This window comes from Otolemur garnettii, unplaced genomic scaffold (assembly GCF_000181295.1).
Source record: "Otolemur garnettii isolate 467f Iridium unplaced genomic scaffold, OtoGar3 scaffold00029, whole genome shotgun sequence".
Taxonomy (NCBI): Eukaryota; Metazoa; Chordata; class Mammalia; order Primates; family Galagidae; genus Otolemur; species Otolemur garnettii.
In genome coordinates, this window is record NW_003852424.1 from 12,513,407 (window position 1) to 12,538,328 (window position 24,922).

Below are 24,922 nucleotides of genomic sequence, written 5' to 3' on the forward strand. Positions count from 1 at the left end.
GGGGATTCGAACCCACCACCTTAGGTGTATGTGGCTGGCGCCTTAGCCGCTTGAGCCACAGGCGCCGAGCCCACAGGAACTGTATTAAAGGGCTGCAGCATTAGGAAGGTTGCTCTATAGCAATTTGACAGAGTAATTTCATACCTGTTTATTTAATCTAATAATTAAAAATTGATATTTATATATTTGTTCATTTCATTTTTCTAGCATTTAATTTTTATTGTGTTTTTCAAAAGTATCCGTCCATGACTCACTGGAAATTTTAAAAACTAACCTTTCACTGTAAATAGTTGAAGAAGCACTGGTATAGACAATTCCAGCTAGAAGGGAAAGATATTCCTTCCCAAGAAATGGAGTGAAAAAATGCATGTTAAATTCTGTCCTCCTGTTTCTAAGCCAGTGAAGTGTAATTGTATCCATTTATCATATGACATTTATTGGATACATCAAGATCATTTTGTCCACCCTGTAGATGATGTCACCATGGTTATCTGCCCTGGAATTGCCAACCACAGTGAGAAGCAATACATCCGCACCTTTGTTGACTACGCCCAGAAAAATGGCTACCGGTGCGCCGTGCTGAACCACCTGGGTGCTCTGCCTAACATTGAACTGACCTCGCCACGCATGTTCACCTATGGTAAGCATGGGGCATGGCTAAGTGGAGTCCTTGCTTTTGTAACACACTGCAAACATGCTGCTACTTTTGCTTCTGCCTGCTTTTAAGTTTAACATCAATGCCCATTGGGTGGCGCCTGTGGTTCAGTGAGTAGGGCACCTGCCCCATATACCGAGGGTGGCAGGTTCGAACCCAACCCCGTCCAAACTGCAACAAAAAATATCCAGACATTGTAGTGTGCGCCTGTAGTCCCAGCTACTTGGGAGGCTGAGGCAAGATAATTGCCTAAGTCCAAGAGCTGGAGATTGCTGTGAGCTGTGATGCCATGGCACTCTACTGAGAGTGATAAAGTTAGACTCTGTCTCTAAAAAAAAAAAAAAAATCAATGCCCATCCACAAGAGATGTTGGGGCACATAGTTAGGGCAGTGGCCAACTTGTACTGGGCGTTTGTGATGCTATGCCGCACACCAGCCTTTGAGTTGGGCACGATAGCCACCTTAGAGAGGGAGAAACTGAAGTTTACAAGGGAAGGTCTTACCCAAGGTCCCCTGGCTGGTAAGTGTCAGAGTAGAGCTGGGAGCCAGATAGATTGGATGGTGGTGTATGTGCCCTTTGCCACTGTGTCATCCTGACATTCATTCCTCAGGACTTGGGTGAATGGCACGTGAGGGTGTTATGAGACCTGTGAATATCGGCAGGAAGCCAGCCTTGGTGTATTAGCATCTCATTGGATTTCAGGTCCTGGAGAACAGGAACTGGCTATCATATTTAGACAAATGCTTCTTAACCTTTTTTTTTGCAGTTTTTGGCCAAGGCTGGATTTGAACCCACTACCTCAGGTATATGGGGCCTGCGCCCCATTCCTTTGAGCCACCAGTGCCACCCTGCTTCTTGACTTTAATGAGAATCCTGTGTTAGCTAAAGCTGTTTTGTGGACTGTTCCTTTTTAATTCTTTTTTTTTTTTTTTTTTGTGAGACAGAGTCTCACTTTTTCGCCCTTGGTAGGGTGCAGTGGAGTCGCTCCAGCAACCTCCAACTCCTGGGCTTAGGCGATTCTTTTGCCTCAGCCTCCCAAGTAGCTGGGACTACAGGCGCCCGCCACAACGCCCAGCTATTTTTTGTTACAGTTTGGCCGGAGCTGGGTTTGATCCCGCCACCCTCGGTATATGGGGCCGGCGCCTTACTCACTGAGCCACAGGCGCCTCCCCTTTTTAATTCTTCTTTAGCTTTCTCTTCATATTATTTATGCACACGTAACATATGCATCTGTATATGCACAAACATTTGGGGTGTTTACAACCAAATAAATTGTAATATGTTTTAATAGGAAATAACCAAAGACTCTATCTATAATCTCACCATAATTGTAATTTTCTATTTCTTCACCCTCCCCTCTGTCTTTATCTTTCTGTACATAATCTCAGTTATAGTCATAGTGTGTAGTATATCTCTGGTGACTTATTTAAATAACTTTATATTCACTAACATAAAGATGTGTAGTCATTATATTTAAAGTTTTTCAGCATTTTAAATAATGATGCTATAAATACTCTATCTTGTACGCAGAAATTTTTTCTCCTCTGTAATGACTTCTTCAGAATAAATTCCCAGTAGAATTATAGAGTTAACATTTTTTATGCATATGTATACATCTTATCAGATTGTCCTCCAGCAAAGTCATTCCAGTTTATCCTGCCATTGGTACCATGTAAGGGTGCTGTCTCCTGTAAGGGCAGTTAAGGGAAGGTCACAGGTAGGGAAGATTTATTTCTGCCTCACACTCCACATCCATCATGGCTTAGCTGGGGTGTTCTGTGTCCCCATCATTACTGTCTTCACTCGGGAACCCAGGCTCACAGAGCAACCACCAGCTTGGGCATTACTGGCCTCACAGAGAGTGGGAAGAATATGGCTTTTGAAGCTTCTCCCCAGAAATGATAGAGGTCACTCCTGGTCACAATTTATTTATTTACCAAAGTATACTGCACAGCCAAGCCTAATTTCAGTGAGATGGGGGAGACATATCCTTCCCAGGGAGGGAAAGTAGGTGTTGGCAAACTCTAGCACAGTTCATCACAATTTTTGAATAGGAATTATAATTTATAAATTAACTTGGAAAAGTTTATGGTACTTACTTTTCTCATCCAGGACCATGGCCTTTTTCTTCAAGTCTTTATTTATTTCTCCATTAAAGAACTTCTAGTTCTCTTTGTGTAGGTCAATGATTATCAACCCTAGAATTCTCCATAAGAGTCTGGGCAGGGTGGCTCTTCCCTGTAATCCTAGCTGAGGTGGGAAGATTGCTTGAAGCCAGGAGTTCAAGACTAGTCTGAGCAAGAGTGAGACCCCATCTCTATAAAAAATAGAAAAATTAGCCAGGCATGGTGGTGTGCACCTGTGGTCCCTGCTACTTAGGAGGCTGAGGCAGGAGTGCGTTGCTTTAGCCCAGGAGTTTTGAGGATGCATTGGCTATGATGATGCCACTATACTTTAGCCTGGGCAATACAGCAAGACCCTATCTCAAAAAAGAAAGAAAGAACTCCCCATGGGAGATTTTAAAAGATACCAATATCAGAGGCTCAGCTTCTGGGGAGTCTGAGATACAGCCAAGCTTTTTAGAGCCACAGATACAGGTTTTATCCCTTGTTTCCTTTTTCCCCCTTATTCCTAGGTGGGTGTTTTTTTGTTTGTTTGTTTGTTTTTTGGTTTTATTTTTGTTGTTATTTGTTTTGTATTTTTACTTTTTACTATAGAAATTTTCAAAATGTATAAAATCAGGGAGAATAGTAGAATGAACCCAAAATAAATGCCCACATACCTGTCAGCCAACCTCAACAATTATTCAACTTGTAGCCACTCTTGTTTCATCTATAAGCCACACTCTTCTTAAATCTTCTCTCAGAGATTATTTTATAGCAAGTCCCAGCCAGCCTGTCATTTCTTCTGTGGTTATTTCCAAGATGCGCAGACTTGATGTAAACTGTTTTTATTTGTTAGGGCTGCCATAGGAAAAAAAAAAAAACAGGTGGGGTGGCTTACACAACAGAAATTTACTTTCTCACAGTTATGAGGCTAGAAGTCCCAGGTTTGTTTTCTTCTGAGACTGTTCTCCTTGACTTGTAGGTAAGTGGGTTCACACTATGGTTATTTCTCCATGCATCTGTGTCTGATGTGTCAATGTCTGTGCCCTTTTCTTTTTTCGGAGGCAGGGGTCTTGTCACTCAGGCTGGAGTGCAGCAGTACAGTGATGTCTACTTAGTTCACTGCAGCGTCAAACACTTGGCTTCAAGCAATTCTCTTCACCTCAGCCTCCCAAGTAGCTGGGATTACGGGGACATATCACTGCACCTGGCTCATCTTTTACAATTTGTAGAGACGGAGTCTTGCTGGGTGGCCTAGCTTTGTCTTGAACTTGGGCGCTTAAGTGATCTTCCCACCCCAGCCTCCTGAGTTCCTAGGACTATAAGCATGAACCACCACACCTGGCTACTCTTCTTAAAAGAACAAAACCAGGGTGGCGCCTGTGGCTCAAAGGAGTAGGCCACCGGCCCCATATGCTGGAGGTGGCAGGTTCAAACCCCCAGCCCCAGCCAAAAACTGCAAAAAAAAGAATAACACCAGTCATGTTGGATTAGGGCCCACACTAACATCCCCAGTTAAGTTTAATTACATCTTTAAAAGTTCTGTCTTCAGCTCGGTGCCTGTAGCACAGTGGTTACAGTTCCAGCCACATACACCAAGCGTGGCAGGTTCGAGCCCAGCCCAGGCCAGGTAGACAACAATGACAACTGCAACAAAAAATAGCTGGGTGTTGTGGTGAGTACCTAGAGTCCCAGCTACTAGGGAGACTAAGGCAAGAGAATCACTTAAGCCCAAGAGTTTGAGGTTGCTGTGAGCTGTGACGCCACAGCACTCTACCGAGGGCAACATAGTGAGACTCTGTCTCAAAATAAATAAATAAATAAATAAATAAATAAAAGCTCTATCTTCAAATACAATCACATTCTGAAGTTCTAGAGGTTAAAGTTGAACATGAACCTGGGAGTGACACAGTTTAACCCTTAACATAAAGATAAGCGCAATGTTATCAAATTAAAACACTTAAAACAGTGTTTCTTTGTTGCAGTTCAATTTCCCCAACAGTCTCCTTCCCTTTTTTCCTTTTTAATTAGTTTGTTTAAGTCAGGCCAATGTATGGCAATTGTGCCTTTTAAATCTCCTTTCCTTCACTTTCAACGGGCCCCAACCAAGTCCTCTTCCTTCACTTGGGGTGTCTGGATGTGACATCAGGGAGGTCTCTGGATCCCCAGAATATGCTAGCTCACAAGTCGTATGTGAGCTCCAGGTATTGGCCCTGGTAGTCACCAAGTTCCAGGACATGATAATCTCAGATCTGCCCAAGTTTAGTTTTGTTTAGAAGGCCCTTCTGAGGTCTTCACTTGGCTTCTCCTTGACACCTACCAGGATGTCACCTTCTCAGAGGGCCCTTCTTTGACTCTCTCCCCCATCTAATGTTGCCCTACCCACACCCCAGTCATTCTCTATCTAATGCATCACTTTACTCTCTTTATAACACTTAAGATTTGAAATTATGGATTTGTTCTCTTAATTTTTGAAATTATTATCTGTCTCTCCATCCTGAGAGTCCACTCTATGAGAGCAGGCAGTCTGTAAGATCCCTGCTGTAGGCGGTGCCCGTAGCTCAGTGGGTAGGGTGCCAGCCACATACACCAAGGCTGGCGGGTTTGAATCCGGCCCAGGCCAGCTAACCAACAACAACTGCAACAAAAAAATAATCAGGCATTGTGACCGGCGCCTGTAGTCCCAGCTGTTCAGGAGGCTAAGGCAAGAGAATCGCTTAAGCCCAAGAGTTTGAGGTTGCTATGAGCTGTGATGCTACGGTACTCTACTGAGGGCAGCATAGTATGACTCTATCTCAAAAAAAAAAAAAAATCCCTGCTGTAGCCCCCCTGTGCCTAGAATCCTGCTTGGTCCATAGAAAGCACTCACTCCATTGGTTTTTACTGACTGAGGACTGAGGAGACAGATGTGGAATGAGTTTACGGATATAAAGTGATGCTTTACAAACTAGCATGTCTCAAATCAATGTGCCTTATGGGTGAGTCTTCCCTGGTATGAATCACTTCTATTTTGAGCACATGCCAGGCATACATATTCTCTTGGTTTTTTGCAACTGTTGTCTTGACCAGAGGAAAACTAAAGAGGGAGTTAACATGAAACTTTAAATTCTTCTTTTCCTATTTCACACTCCCCTCAGATCTCTCTGAGAAAATTACAAAAGATCTTTTCTCATTATTAAACCAACTCTGTTCCAAACCACATAAGCACGAATCCCTTGTTTTTGGACATCTTTGCTGATATGATTAGCAATTGTTGAAAACAGATCCCTCTTGCACAGAAGAATGTCCTAAATGGATAATTATGCATTCTAGTGACTTAGACTGCTTTGTGCTGCCTTTGAAAGATAAATTCATTAAGGAAAATCCTTTATGACAGCAGTTCTATTTATCTCACACTAATGAGTGCCAGGCATGTGCTGAGCTTTCCGTATTACTTCACTTGATCCTTACTGCCTCAGAGGTAAGTTTTAATTAGTATCCCTGCTTCACAGGGCTTAGGGAGGTTAAGTGGCTTGCCCTGGATCACGCAACTAATAAGTAGCAGAACCCGCATTCAAATCATGGGATTCTTAACTCCCATTCCATATGATTTCTCTTGTAACCTTCTTATCCTATTTAGGACATTGTTCATTAGAGAGGAGTAGGGGGGATATTTGAGCATTTAAAAAGGTTCCCCACTTTGGTGGCAATGGCCATTACTGTTTTTATTGATAGCTATCACTTACATAGCATTTGTTGCGTGCCAGACTCTATTGTGAGGACTTTGTAAGATAAATTAAATCAGTCATCACCCTTTTCCAGGTGAGGGAACTGTGGCCCATTAAAGATAAATAACTTGTTCCAGATCACAAAGCTGATGAGTAGGCGATCCAGGCTTCAAAACCAGACATGTTCGCAGTGTAGTTCTAGAGTCCATGCTCCTGGAAAACAGGCTATGTTGCCCCTCCTTGGAAGAGATTACATCCTGCTGAAGTTCCTAAGGCCAAGTTCAGTGGTTCATGCCTGTAATTCCAGCACTTTGGGAGGTGGAGGAGGAGAATAGCTTGAAGTTAGGCGTTCCAGGCTGCAGTAAGCTATGATAGGAACACTGCATTCTAGCCTAGGCAACAGAGTGAGACCTCATCACTACAAAAATAAAAATATAAAACTCAGATAGGCACAGCAGCACACACCTATACTCCCAGCTACTTGGCAGGCTGAGGTGGGAGGATCACCCAAGCCAGGACTTATAGTCAACAGTGAGCTACCGATCATGCCACTGCACTCCAACCTGGGAAACAAAGTGATACCTTGTCTCTAAAGAGATAAAATAAAATACATTTTTGTAAAAGGAGTGAGAGGGTAGTTCCCAGTCAGATATATTTTAGATTTAAGGATTTAAGGCAAAAGAACATTAGAGAGCTTCTTAGAGCCACAGAAATGGGCCTGGCTGGTCTGTTCTCTGAGCTTTTGTTCATATAGTATCTTCCAGACATTCGTGGGGCCAGCCCCGGTGATGAGAATACGGGTGTGAGTACAAGTCCTGCCTTCAGGAAGACCCCAGTCTATGAGGAACAGCTCACCATCAGGTTGGGGGGAAGGTGCACAATCATAGCCAGTTTAAGCTTATTGGCTGGGTTTGTCCAAAAAGAATATTTACCAACGGTGACCTTTGCATGGACAGGGACCAGACCTTTGTTTTTAATCATTATATTATTTTGTGCTCATCTCCTACATGTAGAATATCACTTAGAGAATTATGTTCAGGAAAGGTCTTCACAGGGAAAGAGCCTGTGCCTTAGAGTCCAGCAGTCAAGGGTCTAATGAAGCCATTAGAATGACTAAATTGAGAAAGCTGAGAAAATTGTCAGTAATATAAGAGTGTGTGGCACGGAGTCCAGGAAATACCAGTAAATGATAACCATTACTGTCTTCGTTAGTCCTTCACTGTAACTCTGTGTTTTCTCGGAGCCAACCCAGAGGAGAAGCATCGAATAGTTAAATGACCTTACTGCTGCATCAGCTTTGTATAATTGACCTCGTGTGAACTTTTGGATTTCCGTAGGGACCAATTTGAGAACCTGTGCGTGTTGAACATACAGTTCTTTGTTTTTGAGCTTGGTCTGCATTATGGCTCTGTCCATAGGGACAGCCAGGCCCCAGTGGCCATTTTGTAGAACAATCTTCCGTTTTGGCCTTTTGGCCAAATGTAGTCGAACCACACATCTCCAGCCTGAAACTACTGGCTTCCATATTTCTATATTTTATTTCTATCTTACCACATGCTCTATTTGCTATATTTTAATCTTCTAAAACTTTTCTTTCTTTAAAAAGAAATTCCCGGCCGGTTGCAGTTGCTCACACCTGTAATCCTAAGCACTTTGGGAGTTTGAGGCAGAAGGATCACTTGGGCTTTAACATTTGAGACCAGTCTGACCAAGAGTGAGACTCCATATCTACTAAAAATAGAAAAATTAGCTAGGTGTGGTGGTGTAGCTCTGTAGACTCAATACCTGAGATCCTGAGGCAGGAGGATCACTTGAGCCCAGGAGTTTAAGGTTGTTCTGGGATATGATGCCAGGGCACTCCACCCAGGTCGACAAAGTAAGATACTATCTAAAAAAAGTAAAAATAAATTAAAATTCCTCACCACTTACCTCTGTATAGTTTATAGATTTTTTTTTTTTTTTTTTTGCAGTTTTTGGCCGGGGCTGGGTTTGAATCCACCACCTCTGCCATATGGGGCTGGTGCCCTACTCCTTTAAGCCACAGCACTGCCCTAGTTTATAGATATTTTAACTAGGAAATATTCAATATTTTTCTTTCAATAAATTAAATGTCACCAGCTAATCTGAGAAAAAAATAAAATATGAAGCCATTAGAATGACTAGCAGCACTCACAAAATGCTACTTCTATTTTATTTTTATGAAGCTCAATCTGTCTTACAAAATTTGATTAGATTATGAACATGACCATTTCTGTGAGCTTCTCATATCTACCAAGAATTGATGCAGACTCAATTTTGGGTTGCATTCATGATTCCAGATTTGACATGAATTGTCTTGCCCTGCCTTAAACAGTCGAGTTTTTTTTTTTTTTTTTTTTTTTTGAGAAGGAGCCTCAAGCTATCCCCCTGGGTAGAGTGCATGGCATCATGCTCACAGCAACCTCCAACTCCTGGGCTCAAGCGAGTTTCCTGCCTCTGCCTCCCAAGTAGCTGGGACTACAGGTGCCTTCCACAACGCCTGGCTATTTTTTGGTTGCAGCCATCCTTGTTGTTTGGCGGGCCCGGGCTGGGGATTCGAACCCGCCACCTTAGGTGTATGTGGCTGGCGCCTTAGCCGCTTGAGCCACAGGCGCCGAGCCTAAACAGTCGAGTTTTAACAACAGCAGAAGGACACAATGAGAAGAGATGGCGAAGAGAGAAAGAATGTGAAGTTAGAGAATTTCCAAGAGCTCAGGCTTCCTAATAAAACATGTGGCAGGGTCATCTGCTGAGAGGCAGGGGGTGGGAGCTTCAGAGACCATGAGGGAGAGTCACATCCAGAGCAGAGTGGGAGAGAAGCAGTGACAGGTTCTGCTCTTTCAGGATGAGCCCTTAGTACATAAACCTTCAGCCATGGCTCGGCGCCTATAGCTCAACCGGCTAAGGCGCCAGCCACGTACACCTAAGGTGGCAGGTTCGAATCCCCAGCCCGGACCTGCCAAACAACAATGACGGCTGCAACCAAAAAATAGCCGGGCGTTGTGGCGGGCGCCTGTGGTCCCAGCTACTTGGGAGGCAGAGGCAGGAGACTCGCTTGAGCCCAGGAGTTGGAGGTTGCTGTGAGCTGTAATGCCATAGCACTCTACCCAGGGGGACAGCTTGAGGCTCTGTCTCAAAAAAAAAAAAAAAAAAAAAAAAACCTTCAGCCATAAGAAGGCAATATTTGGCATTCTATCCTGGGGTCACAAAGGTAAAAGCACTCATTTGTGAACATTTTTGTTTCAGAGACACGGCCAAGTCCAACTGCTTTGCTAGGCAGAGGGGTTCTCACTTTGTTTCCGCAGCTCTTTTCTTCCTGAGTGACTCAGGTTTGCAGTAGCTTTTCCTTGACTTTAAAAAATGACTCAAAGATTTTTACTGTGAAAGTGGCAGGGGCTGCTAGGCCTCCAGCCTCCCAGGTGGCAGTGAACCATGTTGTTAGCCATATTTTTCTCTTGGATTAAACTTAGCGGGAAAGATATGCAAGTACTTCTTTCCCACTGGCTGGTATTGCGTGCTTTCATTCCACATGATTCAAGCTTCTTTGTTGTGCACAAACATTGCATGGCACACCTACCATATGCCAGGCCCACGCCTGGCCTGGTGGATGCAGAGGTGACTCAAAGTCTCCATCCACCAGGAACACCAAGTCTCTGCGTCCCTGTATTTTAGCCTGCTTAGTCATGTTGCTGTCATTTGGGGAAGTGGCTTTTGAAATAGTAGCTTTCAGGCAGCCTTTGCCTTATCTCTCTTTAAGGGTGGGAGCTGGGGGGAAAAGGCAAAGAGTCTCACTCTCATCAAGTTGCCGTTCTAAGATGGCCCAAGCACTCATCTCTGTAAGGCCAGCCTAGAGTCTCATGTTTCATCTCGTCTTTAAAAAGCTTCAGCGAGATTAGATATCTAAATCTTGTTACTAGTGCTAATCCCATAAGGATTAAATACAGAGAACCTCATTAAAATCTTCCTACTATTAAAAAACAGATTACTGTAGCTCTTAGTAAAACAGTCCAAGGAGGGGCTCCCAGTTACTGAGCGTGTTTGTTAACTAACATCAGGTAGAGATCCCAGGAGGACCTAGCACTTTCCAAACGGTTAACCATGGAGCCAGGCAGACATACCCTGTCTTTGCCATTCCAGCTTATCTAGGGGGTGAAGACCAGCAGTGCTTTTGTCTAACACCCTGTGCAGGTGCTCCTGTGCACACTACAGTTTAGGAACTCCTGCATATGGTTGTGCTGGCCTGACTTAGCCTGCATCCTACTCCAAAAGGGAGACAGATATAAGGGGAGTTTGTCCCAGGCTCAAAAAGTAGTGTCCCCCTTAATTTGCTGATTAGAGAATAAGCTGTTCAACTCTATTAGGATGTCAAAACCTCGGGACGATGCCAAGGTCAGCAATCATGTTCATTGTAAATCCATGCTCTTCTTATGCCAGTCTACTTTGCATATACTTCTTGCCAAATCCCTGACTTTCCCTAGGTTTTAAGTTGGCTCCCTGCAGAGTCTACAGTTTAGCCTTTGAAAGATGTGATGAATCCTTTCACCTGTGTCTGACCATTAACCTACTCTTAGCAAAGCTGCTGAGACATATATGACTTCAACAATGTCCTAAGGGAATGCTGGCTGAGCTCATCCCTCCTGAGCAAACTAGGCCCAGATACCCTTTCCGTTCAGAGGTCTCCTCTGTGAATATCTGAATGGGACTGCCTCCCTTGGCACCCTGTTCCTACGTCACCGAGAACATTTTATTCTAATCCTACAGAGCATCCTGGATGTCTCTCTTGACTGAAGTTTGTCTTTCCTTCCCTCTCCAACACTGACAAGAAGATCCTGTAAATAACATCCACTTGGCACTTTTTTTAACATCGTGAATCATCATACACATGGGTGTAGCATCCCAATTTGTAACCCAAGCAGCTAATTTTTTTTTTTTTTTTTTTTTTGAGACAGAGCCTCAAGCTGTCCCCCTGGGTAGAGTGCCATGGCATTACAGCTCACAGCAACCTCCAACTCCTGGGCTCAAGCGAGTCTCCTGCCTCCGCCTCCCAAGTAGCTGGGACCACAGGCGCCCACCACAGGCGCCCGCCACAACGCCCGGCTATTTTTTGGTTGCAGCCGTCATTGTTGTTTGGCAGGTCCAGGCTGGGGATTCGAACCCGCCACCCTAGGTGTACGTGGCTGGCGCCTTAGCCGGTTGAGCCACAGGCGCCGAGCCCCAAGCAGCTAATTCTAAAGAATCTTTCCGTTTTATTTAGATCTGTGTGTGAACATATGTGCTCATGTACATCCTAAATATCTGCCTTGATTTCCATGAGCATCTAGACAGGTTTCGTGTGACCCACCTTTAAAGGAGCATTGTACAGTTGATACATGGTACCTGTGCTCATGGGCACTACTGATGCCCTGTGTTCTCATATACCAAGGAATACTTCTCTCTAGGTAGCCAGAGCAGTGTCTGTCAATTTGTCTGTCTTTCTTCACACACATGCATATACAGGGCAGACCTAAAGTTCATATGTAATTTACTATGTTAAACTATTTTAACACCTGTATACACATGTATGTGTATGTGTATGTTTTAATATAGTGGTACCCATTTAGTAACCCTTCAGTTTGTGTTTTCTTCATCATTTGTTACACCTGAAATGATTGAGCGCTCTTACCCTTTTGCACAGGCTGCACATGGGAATTTGGAGCCATGGTGAACTACATCAAGAAGACATATCCCCTGACCCAGCTGGTGGTCGTGGGCTTCAGCCTGGGTGGTAACATCGTGTGTAAATACTTGGGGGAAACTCAGGCAAACCAAGAGAAGGTCCTGTGCTGTGTCAGCGTGTGCCAGGGGTACAGTGCACTGAGGTAAGCCATCTCTACCTTCATCGGGTCCTTCATTTGCAGTTGTTTACACCAGACACTGGTCTGTAAAGACCAGGGAAACACTGTGGCAGACTGAGCAGAAGTTTCTGAGTCTTACTTAGACTTACCTTGTTTTCTTTCCATATTATGCATTAGACTTGTCCCATCAGATGCCTTAAGCTTAGAATATACAGCTGCACTCTGGGATCAGCTCTGTAATTGGAGATGCCAGTGCCCCCTCCCCCCACCAAAGCTGCTGTTTCCCTAGGGAATCTCTGAGAAGTGACTTACTGTGTTCATGCTGCAGGAGTTTGGTAGAACCATAGGTTAATAGAAAAACACAGGAGAGCTGGGCCTTATGATCAGGAAGGAATCTGCACAAATCACTTCATCAGACTCCTTACCTTCAAGTATTTGTTTCCCTTTGACATCCCAGGCATCATCACAAAGGAGCTGACCCACCTGGTAAAGCTTTTTCTTTCCACTTAGTCTCTTGCCAACAGACACCCCACAGGATAAGTCCCAGGAAGGCCTGGTCAGCTGCTTTACCTTCTCTTCAAGATCATTGCTGTGTCCTAGATCTCTTAGAGCCACTATACTCACACACATTTATATGCACACATCTCTCTCCAGGGGTGTTTAACCTTTTATTTTTTTCCTCTGCTGCACATTAACTACACAAACACTAACAAAAGCTGATGAGCGGCTCGGCGCCTATAGCTCAACTGGCTAAGGCGCCAGCCACGTACACCTAAGGTGGCGGGTTCGAATCCCCAGCCTGGACCCGCCAAACAACAATGACGGCTGCAACCAAAAAATAGCCGGGCGTTGTGGCGGGCGCCTGTGGTCCCAGCTACTTGGGAGGCGGAGGCAAGAGACTCGCTTGAGCCCAGAGTTGGAGGTTGCTGTGAGCTGTAATGCCACGGCACTCTACCCAGGGGGACAGCTTGAGGCTCTGTCTCAAAAAAAAAAAAAAAAAAAGTCTGCGCATACTTTTCACAATATCACATACCACAGATAAGCAAAACAGGCCTCAGATAACCTGCTTGTGCCCCACTGGCCATAGGTAGGACACCCCTGCTAGGTTCTCAGACTACATTCTTATTTTATGCTGTACCCATTCCTCCTGTTGGCTTTTATATTACAGATGGGTATGATCAGTTATTAAAGATCTTCTGAAGAAACTCAAAACTGCACAAGAAAGTAAAAAAAAAACTCCCTGTTGATCAAGTATAATGCTAAACACTCCTGGTAGTTGTTTGTTTTTTTTTTTTTTTTGAGACAGAGCCTCAAGCTGTCCCCCTGGGTAGAGTGCCGTGGCATTACAGCTCACAGCAACCTCCAACTCCTGGGCTCAAGAGTCTCCTGCCTCCGCCTCCCAAGTAGCTGGGACCACGGGGTGCCCGCCACAACGCCTGGCTATTTTTTGGTTGCAGCCATCATTGTTGTTTGGCGGGTCCAGGCTGGGGATTCGAACCCGCCACCTTAGGTGTACGTGGCTGGCGCCTTAGCCAGTTGAGCTATAGGCGCCGAGCCGTCTCCTGTTGTTGTTAAAAGTTGTTAAAAGAATCCTTTCTTTTTGCCTCACCTATATCTTTCTGCTGCTGCAGTTTAAATCTATTTGGTTATTTCCCGATGGAAAGAGGTTACTGTATTATTTCTAAAAATACATAGTCCTGGAACTTAAAGTGAAAGGACAAATATGGGACCAGTCTCTGCCTATGAGGCTTAAAGCTGGCCAGAAAGGGGGACCTAAATGCACCTAAAGCAGTCATGGGGAAACATGTCTGATTTCTAGGGCCAAGATCTGGGTTCCCGATTTGCTCGTCTGAAATATAGGAGGTAATGATAATAAGGAGTACCTACCTCACAGCACCACTGAGAGGGTGAAATGAGTAATGTATATGAGTTCTGAGAACATTTCTTGGCACATGGAATGTAAATAACTGTTAATTGTCATCATTATCATCACCATTCACTGTAAAATGAGGGTGGATTAGCACAGTGGGTCACAAAGACCAGTCTGGTACACTAGTGACTGTCTCACTTCACTTGGGGGATCATTTAGATGAATAAAATAAATAGAAATAAATTCAGTTTCCTGGACTCCCACCCTGGAGATTCTGATTCATAAAGTCTGAGGCACAGGACCCCAAGAATCTGCATTTTGGAAACATTTTACATGTGACTTCTGATGGTTAGCCATATTTAACAGTTGTTGCCTTGGTGACCTTCATGGTCCCTACAGCCCTAGAATTCCAGGACTAGAGTGGTCTCCTCATTCTCCTGTTGAGAATCTTTCCCTTACCTCCCCTGGACACTCTAGGGAACCAGCTGAAGAACATGTTCTTTTATTATGGTTTGACTAGAAATATTCGAATTGCAATTCACTTTCGTACATAGCCAAAGTTAGCCAAAGTCCTGTCTTTTCTGGCCACTGGGATAAGGGAAAGGTCAGCAAGGAGCCCACCTAGGAGCCAGGAGGCATTCTGTCCTGACCATTGCTCCAATTTTTCGCACTCCTCTGTTGTCTGTAAGGTTGGAATCACTATATTCCTTTCCTTAACTAATGGGTGTGGACTTGCTGTCACCAGTGACTTTGTGTTCAGAGAGTGCTGAATTTGATTAGTGGGAGGAGGTAGGACAAGTTGTTTTCATTGGGGTCTTTTTTTTAGTGTACACATGATGCTACCACCTTCGGTTCATTTTGCTGCAGTAGCGCCATCTGCTGTTGGCAAGAGCACATGATTGGCACAGTTAGCCAGCTGAAGTGTTTGGACTGGGTAGGCAAAGGAGTTTCAAGAAGCTAGGAAACTAAAGTCTGTGAGTTGCTATATATTTTACAGACATGATATACACAGCCTCTTCCTTGAGAGTTCAAAGAGCTTCATACACATAATTACCTACTGTACCATCAATTTTATCCTCGGAGCACAGAGAACTAAGATCTAGGCTAAGATGGTGAGGTCCTGTGCCCAGGAACTGGTAGCAGGTCAGAGACACACCATTGCCCTGTGTGTGCTGGTGCTACCTGGGCCTCAGGTCCTCTCAACATTTTACCTAGATCTATAGAATGAAGAACAGTTCCTTACTTTAAACCAGTATAACCTTTTTTTCTTGCCAAGGCTTGAGGGCAGCAGGCCTTTTCAGCGCTGGGATGATGGCAGCATGCGTGTGCTTCCTGTTAAACCAAGGTGGAGCAGGGAAGGCTCCTCTGCAGGGGCCACACAGGAGTTCATGCTTCTGGTAAATTCCTTCTAGTTGAGTCTGGAGAACCGCTTGCTCAGTGATCCCTTCCCTCTGGCTTCTCGTCCCCATAGCTTTGCCTCTCCTCTAGCCAGAGCCATTCGAAGGCTCAGAGAGAAGCCAACACCTGCTTGCTGTAGTTAGCAAAGTCTAGCTGCTGCTAAAGATGCTCATATCTTATAATGTGCTGGACCACTGAAAGAAGCTGGCCAGAAAGGAGGACCTAAATGTACCTAAAGCAGTCATGGGGAAACATATCTGATTTCTAGGGCCAAGATCTGGGTTCCCGATTTGCTCATCTCATCTGAAATATAGGAGATAATGATAACAAGGAGTACCTACCTCACAGCACCACTGAGAGGGTGAAATGAGTAATGTATATGAGTTTGAGAACATTTCCTGGCACATGGAATGTAAATAACTGTTAATTGTCATCATTATCATCACCATTCACTGTAAAATGAGGGTGGATTAGCACAGTGGATCACAAAGATCCCTCAAATGACATGGAATGCCCTCAAATGCCCACAAATGCCCTCAAATGACATGGACTCTAGTAGACTTGAACATGTTCTCTCAGGATAGATAGACACAGACTAGCGCTGGGAGTCTTCCTGGTCAGATATCTTCCCTGGTAACAGAGACACAGCCCTAAATGAGGCAGACAAATGCCCTGCCCTTGTAGAGCTTAAAGAAGAAGGGAAGGGAAGCTTTTTTGTTCTGATGTCAGGTAAAATCAACTCTTCTTTCCTCAGGAAGCCCTCAACAATTTCATGTTGAGGAACTGACTAATAATCATACAAATAAAAGCATTTTAATGCAACTTGGGTATAAAAGATAGTCTATTTCTGAGAACCTCACAGCACTTAGTGATGATCCAGTGATATTCACAATGCTGCAAACCCACAAAATACATGTTACTCAGATATTACACACTAGGCCTATGTGTGCCAAGAAAGTCCTTAGTCAAACATGGAGGTCAGGGAAGACGGGTTTTGGAAGGAGGTGAATGTGCGGCGAGGGGACAGTAGCATGGTGCCCAGGCCAGGGACAGAAGCCCTTTACAGGACCCAAGAAATCTGGCAGAAGGCTCTAGGCTGGCAGCTGGTTGCCCTCAGGGAAAAGTGAACCTTCAGAGAAGTCATTACCTCTGGTTAGCTCAGCTTCAGAGTTCAAGCAGAAGAAAACTATTTAATTCCTCTGACAGAGGAGTTGAGAGGAGCATTTCGAATTTCCCTAAATAAACTTTGTTTCTGGTTAAGTGAGTATGTTAGCATCGATGAATCGTAGCCACCTTAATGTCCTTAGCAAAGCCTTCCTGCCCCAGAGAAAGGCCAGGTGCCACTATTCCTGTCAAATGCTATGAATATTCTCTCTTTTGTTTTCAATGGACAAACTCTGGGTTATGAATAAGTTATGACAGAAGCAAGCATTGTCATTCATAAAGTCCCACCATAGAGTCGTACCTTCCTTAAAAAATCTATGTTTATCGTTGAAGGTTTATAAAATACAGTAACTTTGAACAATCAGTGATTTTGTATCAGAATCAAACAAAATGGGGAAAACTGTAGAGTTTCACAAGTCAGGGCAGAACTCCAACCTAGGCAATAGTTTGACTAGGCTGTGAAGCTGAACATATGGTTTAGGGCCACAGTTCAAGTCCCTACTCTATCTCTTGCCGACTGGGTAGCCCGGGCTCATTTGCCACACCAGCCTTATCCTGTTTCCTGCCTTTTGTCACAGCAAAGCTGTGCTGATAAATTGGAGTTTGGCCTCGATGAGAGCTGCGTGAGTGATGTTCTTAATGGGTCTGTGTGTGTAGCGGTTCCAGATGACCCACCTGGTCTCTTTACCATCAGTACCGTAGCCGTAACCAGTTAAAACTAACTTCAACTCTTTCCTGTGCCTCTTTGATCTTTATTTTATTTATTCAATTTTTTGAGACAGTTTTACTCTGTCACCCTGGGTAAAGTGCTGTGACATCATTATCACTCACTGCAATCTTAGACTCTTAAGCTCAAGTGATCCTCCTGGCTCAGGCTCCTGAGAAGCTGAGACTACAGGTGCCTGCCATGACGCGCAGCTGATTTCTCTATTTTTAGTAGAGACAGGGTCTCCCTTTTGTGTAGGCTGCTCTCAAACTCCTGAGCTCAAGCAGTCTACCTGCCTCAACCTCCCAAAGTGTTAGGATTACAGGCATGAGACAAGGCACCCAGGCCCTCTTTGATCTTTAACTCTCAGCAGGGCAAATAGTTTTCAGTAATTCATTATCCAACGTGATTTTCTAGTTTTTTTCTTTCTCATCTTTCTCTTCCTCCATCTGAGACATAAAGTAGAAAGAACAGATTAAACTCTGCAGACCTACCACCAGCTTCAACAACACTGAACTCGAAGCCTCACTTCTTTCCTGTACACCCATCTACTCACTTGCTCCTCCATAAGCTAATTACTTTAAAGCATGTCCCAGATATGACATATCATTTCATTTGTAAATATTTTATAAGATAGCGCTAAAAGATTCTAAGGAATCTTAAACATCACCACAAATGCCATTATCACACCAAAAATTTAACAGTTCCCTAATATCATCCCATTTCCAGTCATTGTTCAGATTTTTTGATTGTCTCATAGAAGCTTTGTATTAGTTGGCTCATTTGAATCAGGACTCATACAATGCCCACACTTTGCATTTGTTGATTTGTCCCTTAAGTTTCTTTTGGTCTATAGGTTTCTTCCTTCTCTTATATCCTTTCTGTTTGTTGGTAGTGGTATTCAAAAAATCAGTCCTTTTTAAAAAATAAAAAATTGGGATTTTTTTGTAACACATTAATCTTGATTATGTTTTATTAAACCAACATAAAAATTATGTTTAATTTCCTTAAGTAGATACCCAAAGGTGATAAAAAAAAAAAATAGCCCTGCATATACTAAAAATAGCCCCCACATCCTGCCCTGTCCTTCCTTGATCTGTGGGCCCCTGGGAATCGTCAGATCTTTTTAGCAAGCAATGCCCATGGTGTTATTCAATTGAAAATTGTTTTGCCATGCTGGAATGTCCTTTGTTTATGGCCAGCACTCCCTTCCCTACTCCTGCAGTCCCTCTGCTGAGGTACTAACAAAAGCAAGAGTGTCCCTTCAATTAGGAGGTCAGCAAAAGGAGATTCAATCAGGGCAAGAGAAAGCTGGGCTTCTCAGAAGAAGGGGTTCTTTGGGCCCAAGGTCAGAGGAGAGGGAGCTGGCTGAAGCAGCAGACTGTGGTTCACTGATCAGGTGACCCCATCCACAGACCACAGGCAGGTGTCCATGGTGCTGCCTTAGCCTGGGTCCCATCCAAAGTGATTCGGTCTGTCCTTTCTATCTCCACAATGCATTGGGGAGGCCCTGGTACAATGACCTTTTGACCTTTGAAGGTGGTGTCAATCCTTACTTTGGGCTTTAGTCTGTGTTTTATGAGCATGTCATAGACCATTAAGTCCACAAACCATTTCACTCAACTCACTACCTCTTATTTTTAACCATTATGTTATGGGAAATGTTTCCCATTCCAAAATCACAGTGCTACAATTCTGGGAAATTACTTTTATAAGTTCCCTGGATTTAAAAACATACACACAAAAAACCCTATGAACCATCCAATCCCCTCTCATACCATGCAGAAGATACAACCTGTGTGGACATAGTGTAATTCACAGGGTAGAATCAGGCCTGGTGACTCAGAAATCTGCACAGTGAAAGTTTCCCTTTAACTGATGTGGACTCAGTGGCAGGCTGTGTTTGGTTGGATTCATGCCCCCAGGGAGGAGAGCAGTGAGTGGGGAGAACTGAGCAGCCATGCTCGGAAGGAGCCGCTCGTGTTTGTTCACCTGACACGTGGGCAGGGAAATCTGGCCCCGGAAGTGTGTAGATAGGGCTGGCAGTGCCTTCTCCTACTTCCCACGCAAGCTGGTGGCAGAACTGGGCTCTGGAAAACAAGATAACATCACCTGCCTAGTGCCGCTGCTGGAGGGTCAGAGGGTCACCCTCACGGCAGGCAGAACTAGCACATGCCAGCTACACACCAGCCCTACAAGCTGAAAGCGACTCTGGACCAGCCTCGCCAGTCATACCTGGAAGGGGTCAGTGGCCTCCCTATTTCCATTTAACTTTCCTTGTCCCTTCAATGTTACAAGGATAATCAAAAGAAAGATTTACTTGGAGAATATCAAATTTTATGATTTTCCTTTGCCTCTTGAACAGCAACGATTTTTTTTAGGTTTTTACCTCCAAACCCACTCTCCCCATCCACATTCCTGTCATCAAGCCAGAAAACTTGCCTGCTGGGTAGGAGGTGAATAGAGAAAGTGTCCAAATGGCAATCAAAGCAGACTTTTCGTACTGCTAGGTTCTGTGACGAAGAGAAGGCCAAGGTGCTAGAAAAGGTGTCAGGAGTGCCACAACCAAGCCTCTGCCTCTAGTGAGGGTCCTTGCAAGGGTCACTTTTCAGTGGCATCTTCTGGTTTCTTGGTGAGTGTCTCCACAAATGTGTGAGCGCCACACATCAAAGCCCCTACCTTGGTAGGGGCCATAGCCAAAGAGCCAGGGCTCTCCCCCAAGCCCTTCGCTCCCCTGGCTAGAACCCTCCTGGCCTCCTCCCAGCCTCCTCCCGGCCTCCCACGCAGCAGTCCCGTTCACTCTCGCTGTGATTCTTCCAGAGCCCAGGAAACCTTCATGCAGTGGGATCAGTGCCGGCGGTTCTACAACTTCCTCATGGCGGACAACATGAAGAAGATCATCCTCTCGCACAGGTGGGTCCACTTTGTTGTCTCAGACTGTTCCTTCCTGAGCTCATTTGGGAATCACTAAGGCCAGAACTACTGTTTCTCCAAAAAAAAAGAAAAGAAAAAGACAAGGATGGTGCAGAATCTCTGCTGCCTGCATTCCCAGTTAGAAACAAACTTGCGCCAAGCCACCGAATTTGCCAAATTACTTTCTTTTTTTTTTTTTTTTTTTGAGACAGAGCCTCAAGCTGTCCCCCTGGGCAGAGTGCCGTGGCATTACAGCTCACAGCAACCTCCAACTCCTGGGCTCAAGCGAGTCTCCTGCCTCCGCCTCCCAAGTAGCTGGGACCACAGGCGCCCGCCACAACGCCCGGCTATTTTTTGGTTGCAGCCGTCATTGTTGTTTGGCGGGTCCGGGCTGGGGATTCCAACCTGCCACCTTAGGTGTACATGGCTGGCGCCTTAGCCAGCTGAGCTATAGGCGCCGAGCCCCAAATTACTTTCTGCCTTTATAATCCCCAGTAAATCCAAGGCAAGGAAGAACTTCTGATCCCTTCCTAACCAGATTAGAGCATCCCTGAGGTGGCTTGTCACCACTGAGGGGACCTTCCTTCTCAGGATGCTTCTGTGCATGGAGATCAGGAGTTGTGCTTTGCCAGCCCTTGGCGTAGTGGTGGCACCTCTCTGCTGGGGGTTTGGGCCTCTGCATATTCACCACGCTCAGCCTGCCTCTCTTCTGTCCAAAATCCTTCAATGGGTTAACCCATCAAGTGTTTAAAGTACCGCCCAGTATACAGTAGCACTCAATAAATATTACTGATGATTTTTTATTGAGATTATTATTATCACTGACACTCCTCTCTCCTCCCCTGCACTGTCATCCCCTCCAGCTGGACTGGGCCACTTAGAGAATCACATACCTTTGGCCTTTCCCACACGACTTACCACCTCTCCTGAAAATGCACTTCCATGAGTTCTGCTTGTGGAAACCCCGCCTTTATCCTTTGAGGTCCATTTCAGTTATCTTGCCACCCCCAGGTTGCTTTTCTGTTACTCCTTCTGTGAATCTTGTGTCTCAAATAAAACTTGAAAACAGTGGAGGGCTTGGACATGTTTTGATTCCTCCCACAGCTTAGTACATATGATCACTCAAAAAATAGAATTTGGGGCCAGGCATGGTGGCACATGCTGGTGATCCTAGCAATTTGGGAGGCCAAGGCAGGAGAGTCACTTGAGGCCAGGAGTTCAAGACCAGCCTAGGCAACATAGCAAGACCTCATCTCTTTTTTTTTTTTTTTTTTTTTTTTGAGACAGAGTCTTACTATGTCACCCTTGGTAGAGTGCTATGGCATCACAGCTCACAGCCACTTCAAACTCTTGGCCTTAAGCATTTCTCCTGCCTCAGCCTCCCGAGTAGCTGGGATTACAGGCTTCCACCACAACTCCTGGCTAGTTTTTGGTTGCAGTTGTCATTGTTGTTTAGCAGGCTGGGCCCGGGCCAGCCTTGGTGTATGTGGCCGGTGCCCTACTCACTGAGCTACAGGTGCTGAGCCAAGACCTCATCTCTTAAAAAAAAAATTTAGCAGGGCATGGTGGTGTGCACCTGTCATCCCAGCTGCTTGGGAGGCTGAGGTGACAGGATCACTGAACCAGGAGGCGCAAGGCTACAATGAGCTCTGATTGCACCACTGCTCTCCACCCTTGGTGACAGAACTAGGCCCCATTTCTTAAAAAAAGAAAAACAAGGGGAGATTTTGGGTACCATTCTGGAGAAAGCACTCTGGCAGAACGATCAGTTCCTTATTCTCTTTTTTCCAACAATTAAAAGAAAATATGGTACTGCCCGTCCAGGCCACGTGCCCCAGATTTGGCTTCCTGTGGGTGAGGGAATCACATGGGCAAGGATGGGCTTGTGGGCCCCTTAAGCTGCCGAGTTGCCAAGCTGCCACACATGTCCTCGGGTCCTCCTGCTGGGTGGGTAGAGACTTCTGTCTCCTGTGCTGTCTGGAAATTCAGCTGTTTCCACTTGGCTGGTGTTTAAGCATCAGCCATGTGTTGGGGAGTGAGTTGGGTGTGGCACAGTTGAGGTTTGGAAAGGTCTGGGCATTTGCTGAGGTTATGTAGCCAGAAAGGGTGAAGTCAAGTCCACGTCCTCTGTTTGCCTTCCTGTACCTGTGGGGTCAAAAGACCTCCCAAGGAACATTTATTTTGCTGAAGGGCCTGGTCTTGCTACTGATCACTCTAAAAGGTTCATCGTGTAATTCTTGACAGATTGTAAGTGTCCTTTGAGTATGCCGTAAGTGCATTTACATTTTTGAGATTTATTGCAGAAAGTCTAACATTTAGAAATTTTAGGAAAAATTTAAATTTATGAAATCTATGCAGTAGGTATATAATCTAGCCAATATTCTTTTGAAAAAATAAATGCTAAATAATTGTGTTCCTTGTCTTTTGGAGAGATTGTGAATGGAGAGCAGAATAGTGAGTTTCCATAATGAATCTCTCCCACTGTAGGGCCAGAACCCAGGAAAATTCAGCCCTCTGTCAGCTGTGTGATAGAGAGTGGGAGGAGATCTGAATGCACATTCTGACTCTCCCTTTATTGTCATCCTCTCAATATGGAGCTGCTCTTCATAGAAGTGATTAGTCACCTGAATAGATGTTAACTTTTATCTAACAGTTGGAGAGCTATTGATTTGTCCCTGTGCTAAATGGGTTAAGCTTTGTCTTCCTTGTTAAGTGACACAAATGGCTCACAGTGGACCAAGGGGCAGTGTCAACACCAGTGTAAAGACAAGGCTGCCCACAGCCTGCTGCTTACCATGAAGCCCATCCTGAGACCTCCTCCCCTGTAGTGAAGGCTTTGTGGTATTCACTGGCACTCAGACCTAATCTTTAGTTTGTCTATGTGCCCCTGGAAAGGAAAATAACATCTTGACATTCATCTTTTCTCCTGTTATTCAAAAGTCGTTATGCACAAGTTCATCGTCTGGGACATTCTAAAGGCCAGGGATCTGTTTCTTACTTACCACATAGGCTTTAGGCCCTGGCTTGCCTCCGGGCAGGGCAGCAGGCTCTGCTGTGGTTCTTTATCCTCACTTTGTTAGTCTCTGCTTTTGTGTTTCATTCTAGGCAAGCTCTTTTTGGAGACCAAGTTAAGAAACCCCAGTGCCTGGAGGACACAGACTTGAGCCGTCTCTACACAGCAACATCCCTGATGCAGATTGACGACAACGTGATGAGGTGTGTCCACACAGGCAGGAGAGGAATGCCCTGGGACAGGGTGCCAGGCCACAGCCCAGCTCTGCTCAGTACAAGTGCTTTGTTCTGCCCACTTTAGCATTAGGGTTTTTTTATTTTCCTTTGAATAAGTGTCTAATGTTTAAAAACAGATTTCACAGGAAAATCCAAGTTCTTAATTTCTCTTGGAAAATAGGAAGAGATCTGACCACTAACTGCATTCCTGCATAGCATAGCCAGCTTGAACTGAGAAGCCCGGGCATGCACTGCCTAGACCCTGCCTGTCCTGCCTCTACCCCAGGGCGTACCTCAGGTGCTGTGTAGATCTGCTTTGGTAGTGGAGTGAAAGAGAAAGGAAGTGTGTCTTGTACCCATCTAAGCCTCTGTGATAAGTAGAAAAACAGAAGACAGACCAGAGGACTGTGTATTTCAAGCAAAATAAACAGAGCCTCTTTCTTTGGGACTTGAAGACTCCGGTGTTAGATGCAAGCCCACTCACTTCACTCATTTGCTCTTTACTTGCCTGGCCCCTCCAGACACCTGAGGTCACAACACTGACAGTGTCCTCTTTTCTGGTACCAGGAGTTTCTGATTGAGTCTCAGCTGCACTAAGATTAATTGCTGTCCTCATCATTCTCTTTAAATATGTCATGCTTTTTATTTAACAATTATTTGATACCTTTAGACATGGTTTAAAGCGAATAAGTATTCATCTGATAGACATAAGGGTATGGGATCTCTAGTTTTCTTATGAGATTTTAGTTGCCTTCTTATACAAAGTAACCTTGAATTGTGCCAATTAACAGTTACTCAAAGGAGATACAAACTAGGAAATAGCTGCTATGTTCAGAAGATGAGAGTGTATCTTACCCACCCTTACCATGGGGTGTGTGATTTTATTGTGGTGTCTAATGAGAAAACAAGTTTAATTTAAATTTCCCATTCATCTTCTAAATTTGTTTAAACCTGAAAGAGAATGTTCCTCAACGCTCCCTAGAGTTCTCAAGTAGTAGTGGATATGGTAGCAGTTTTATTTATTGCAACCCGTTTGGCAGCCTTGTCATAGATCCATTACCAGAGGAAGGGAATGTTTTCCTTGCCTGCTGAGCCCACAGAGGGACTGATTTCATAAGGACAGACAGGCTAGAGATGATCTCCGTAATCAAGAGGGCCCCAGTAGTCTGGCCACAGCTTTCCAGGTCCTTCCCAGGCAGAGATATCTAAGGAGGCTGGTAGTACAAGAGATCCACAGCTCTGAGGGGGGCAAGACACTTTAAAGACCCCAGTCAGAATGAAAAGATCTACTTACTATTTAGAAACCAGAAAGAAATGAGGTTT

At 44.7% G+C, this 24,922-nt stretch overlaps 1 protein-coding gene across 1 annotated transcript in view; it reads left to right on the forward strand.

Annotated features, from left to right (window-relative positions):
- Window positions 1-24,922, forward strand: part of ABHD2 (abhydrolase domain containing 2) — an 83,134-nt gene that overhangs the window by 52,977 nt on the left and 5,235 nt on the right. Inside the window, exons 5-8 of the mRNA XM_003788664.3 lie at window positions 473-640; window positions 12,161-12,344; window positions 20,279-20,371; window positions 23,477-23,587. Of these exons, the coding sequence (XP_003788712.1) occupies window positions 473-640; window positions 12,161-12,344; window positions 20,279-20,371; window positions 23,477-23,587 (556 nt within the window). The remainder of the gene's footprint in view (window positions 1-472; window positions 641-12,160; window positions 12,345-20,278; window positions 20,372-23,476; window positions 23,588-24,922) is intronic.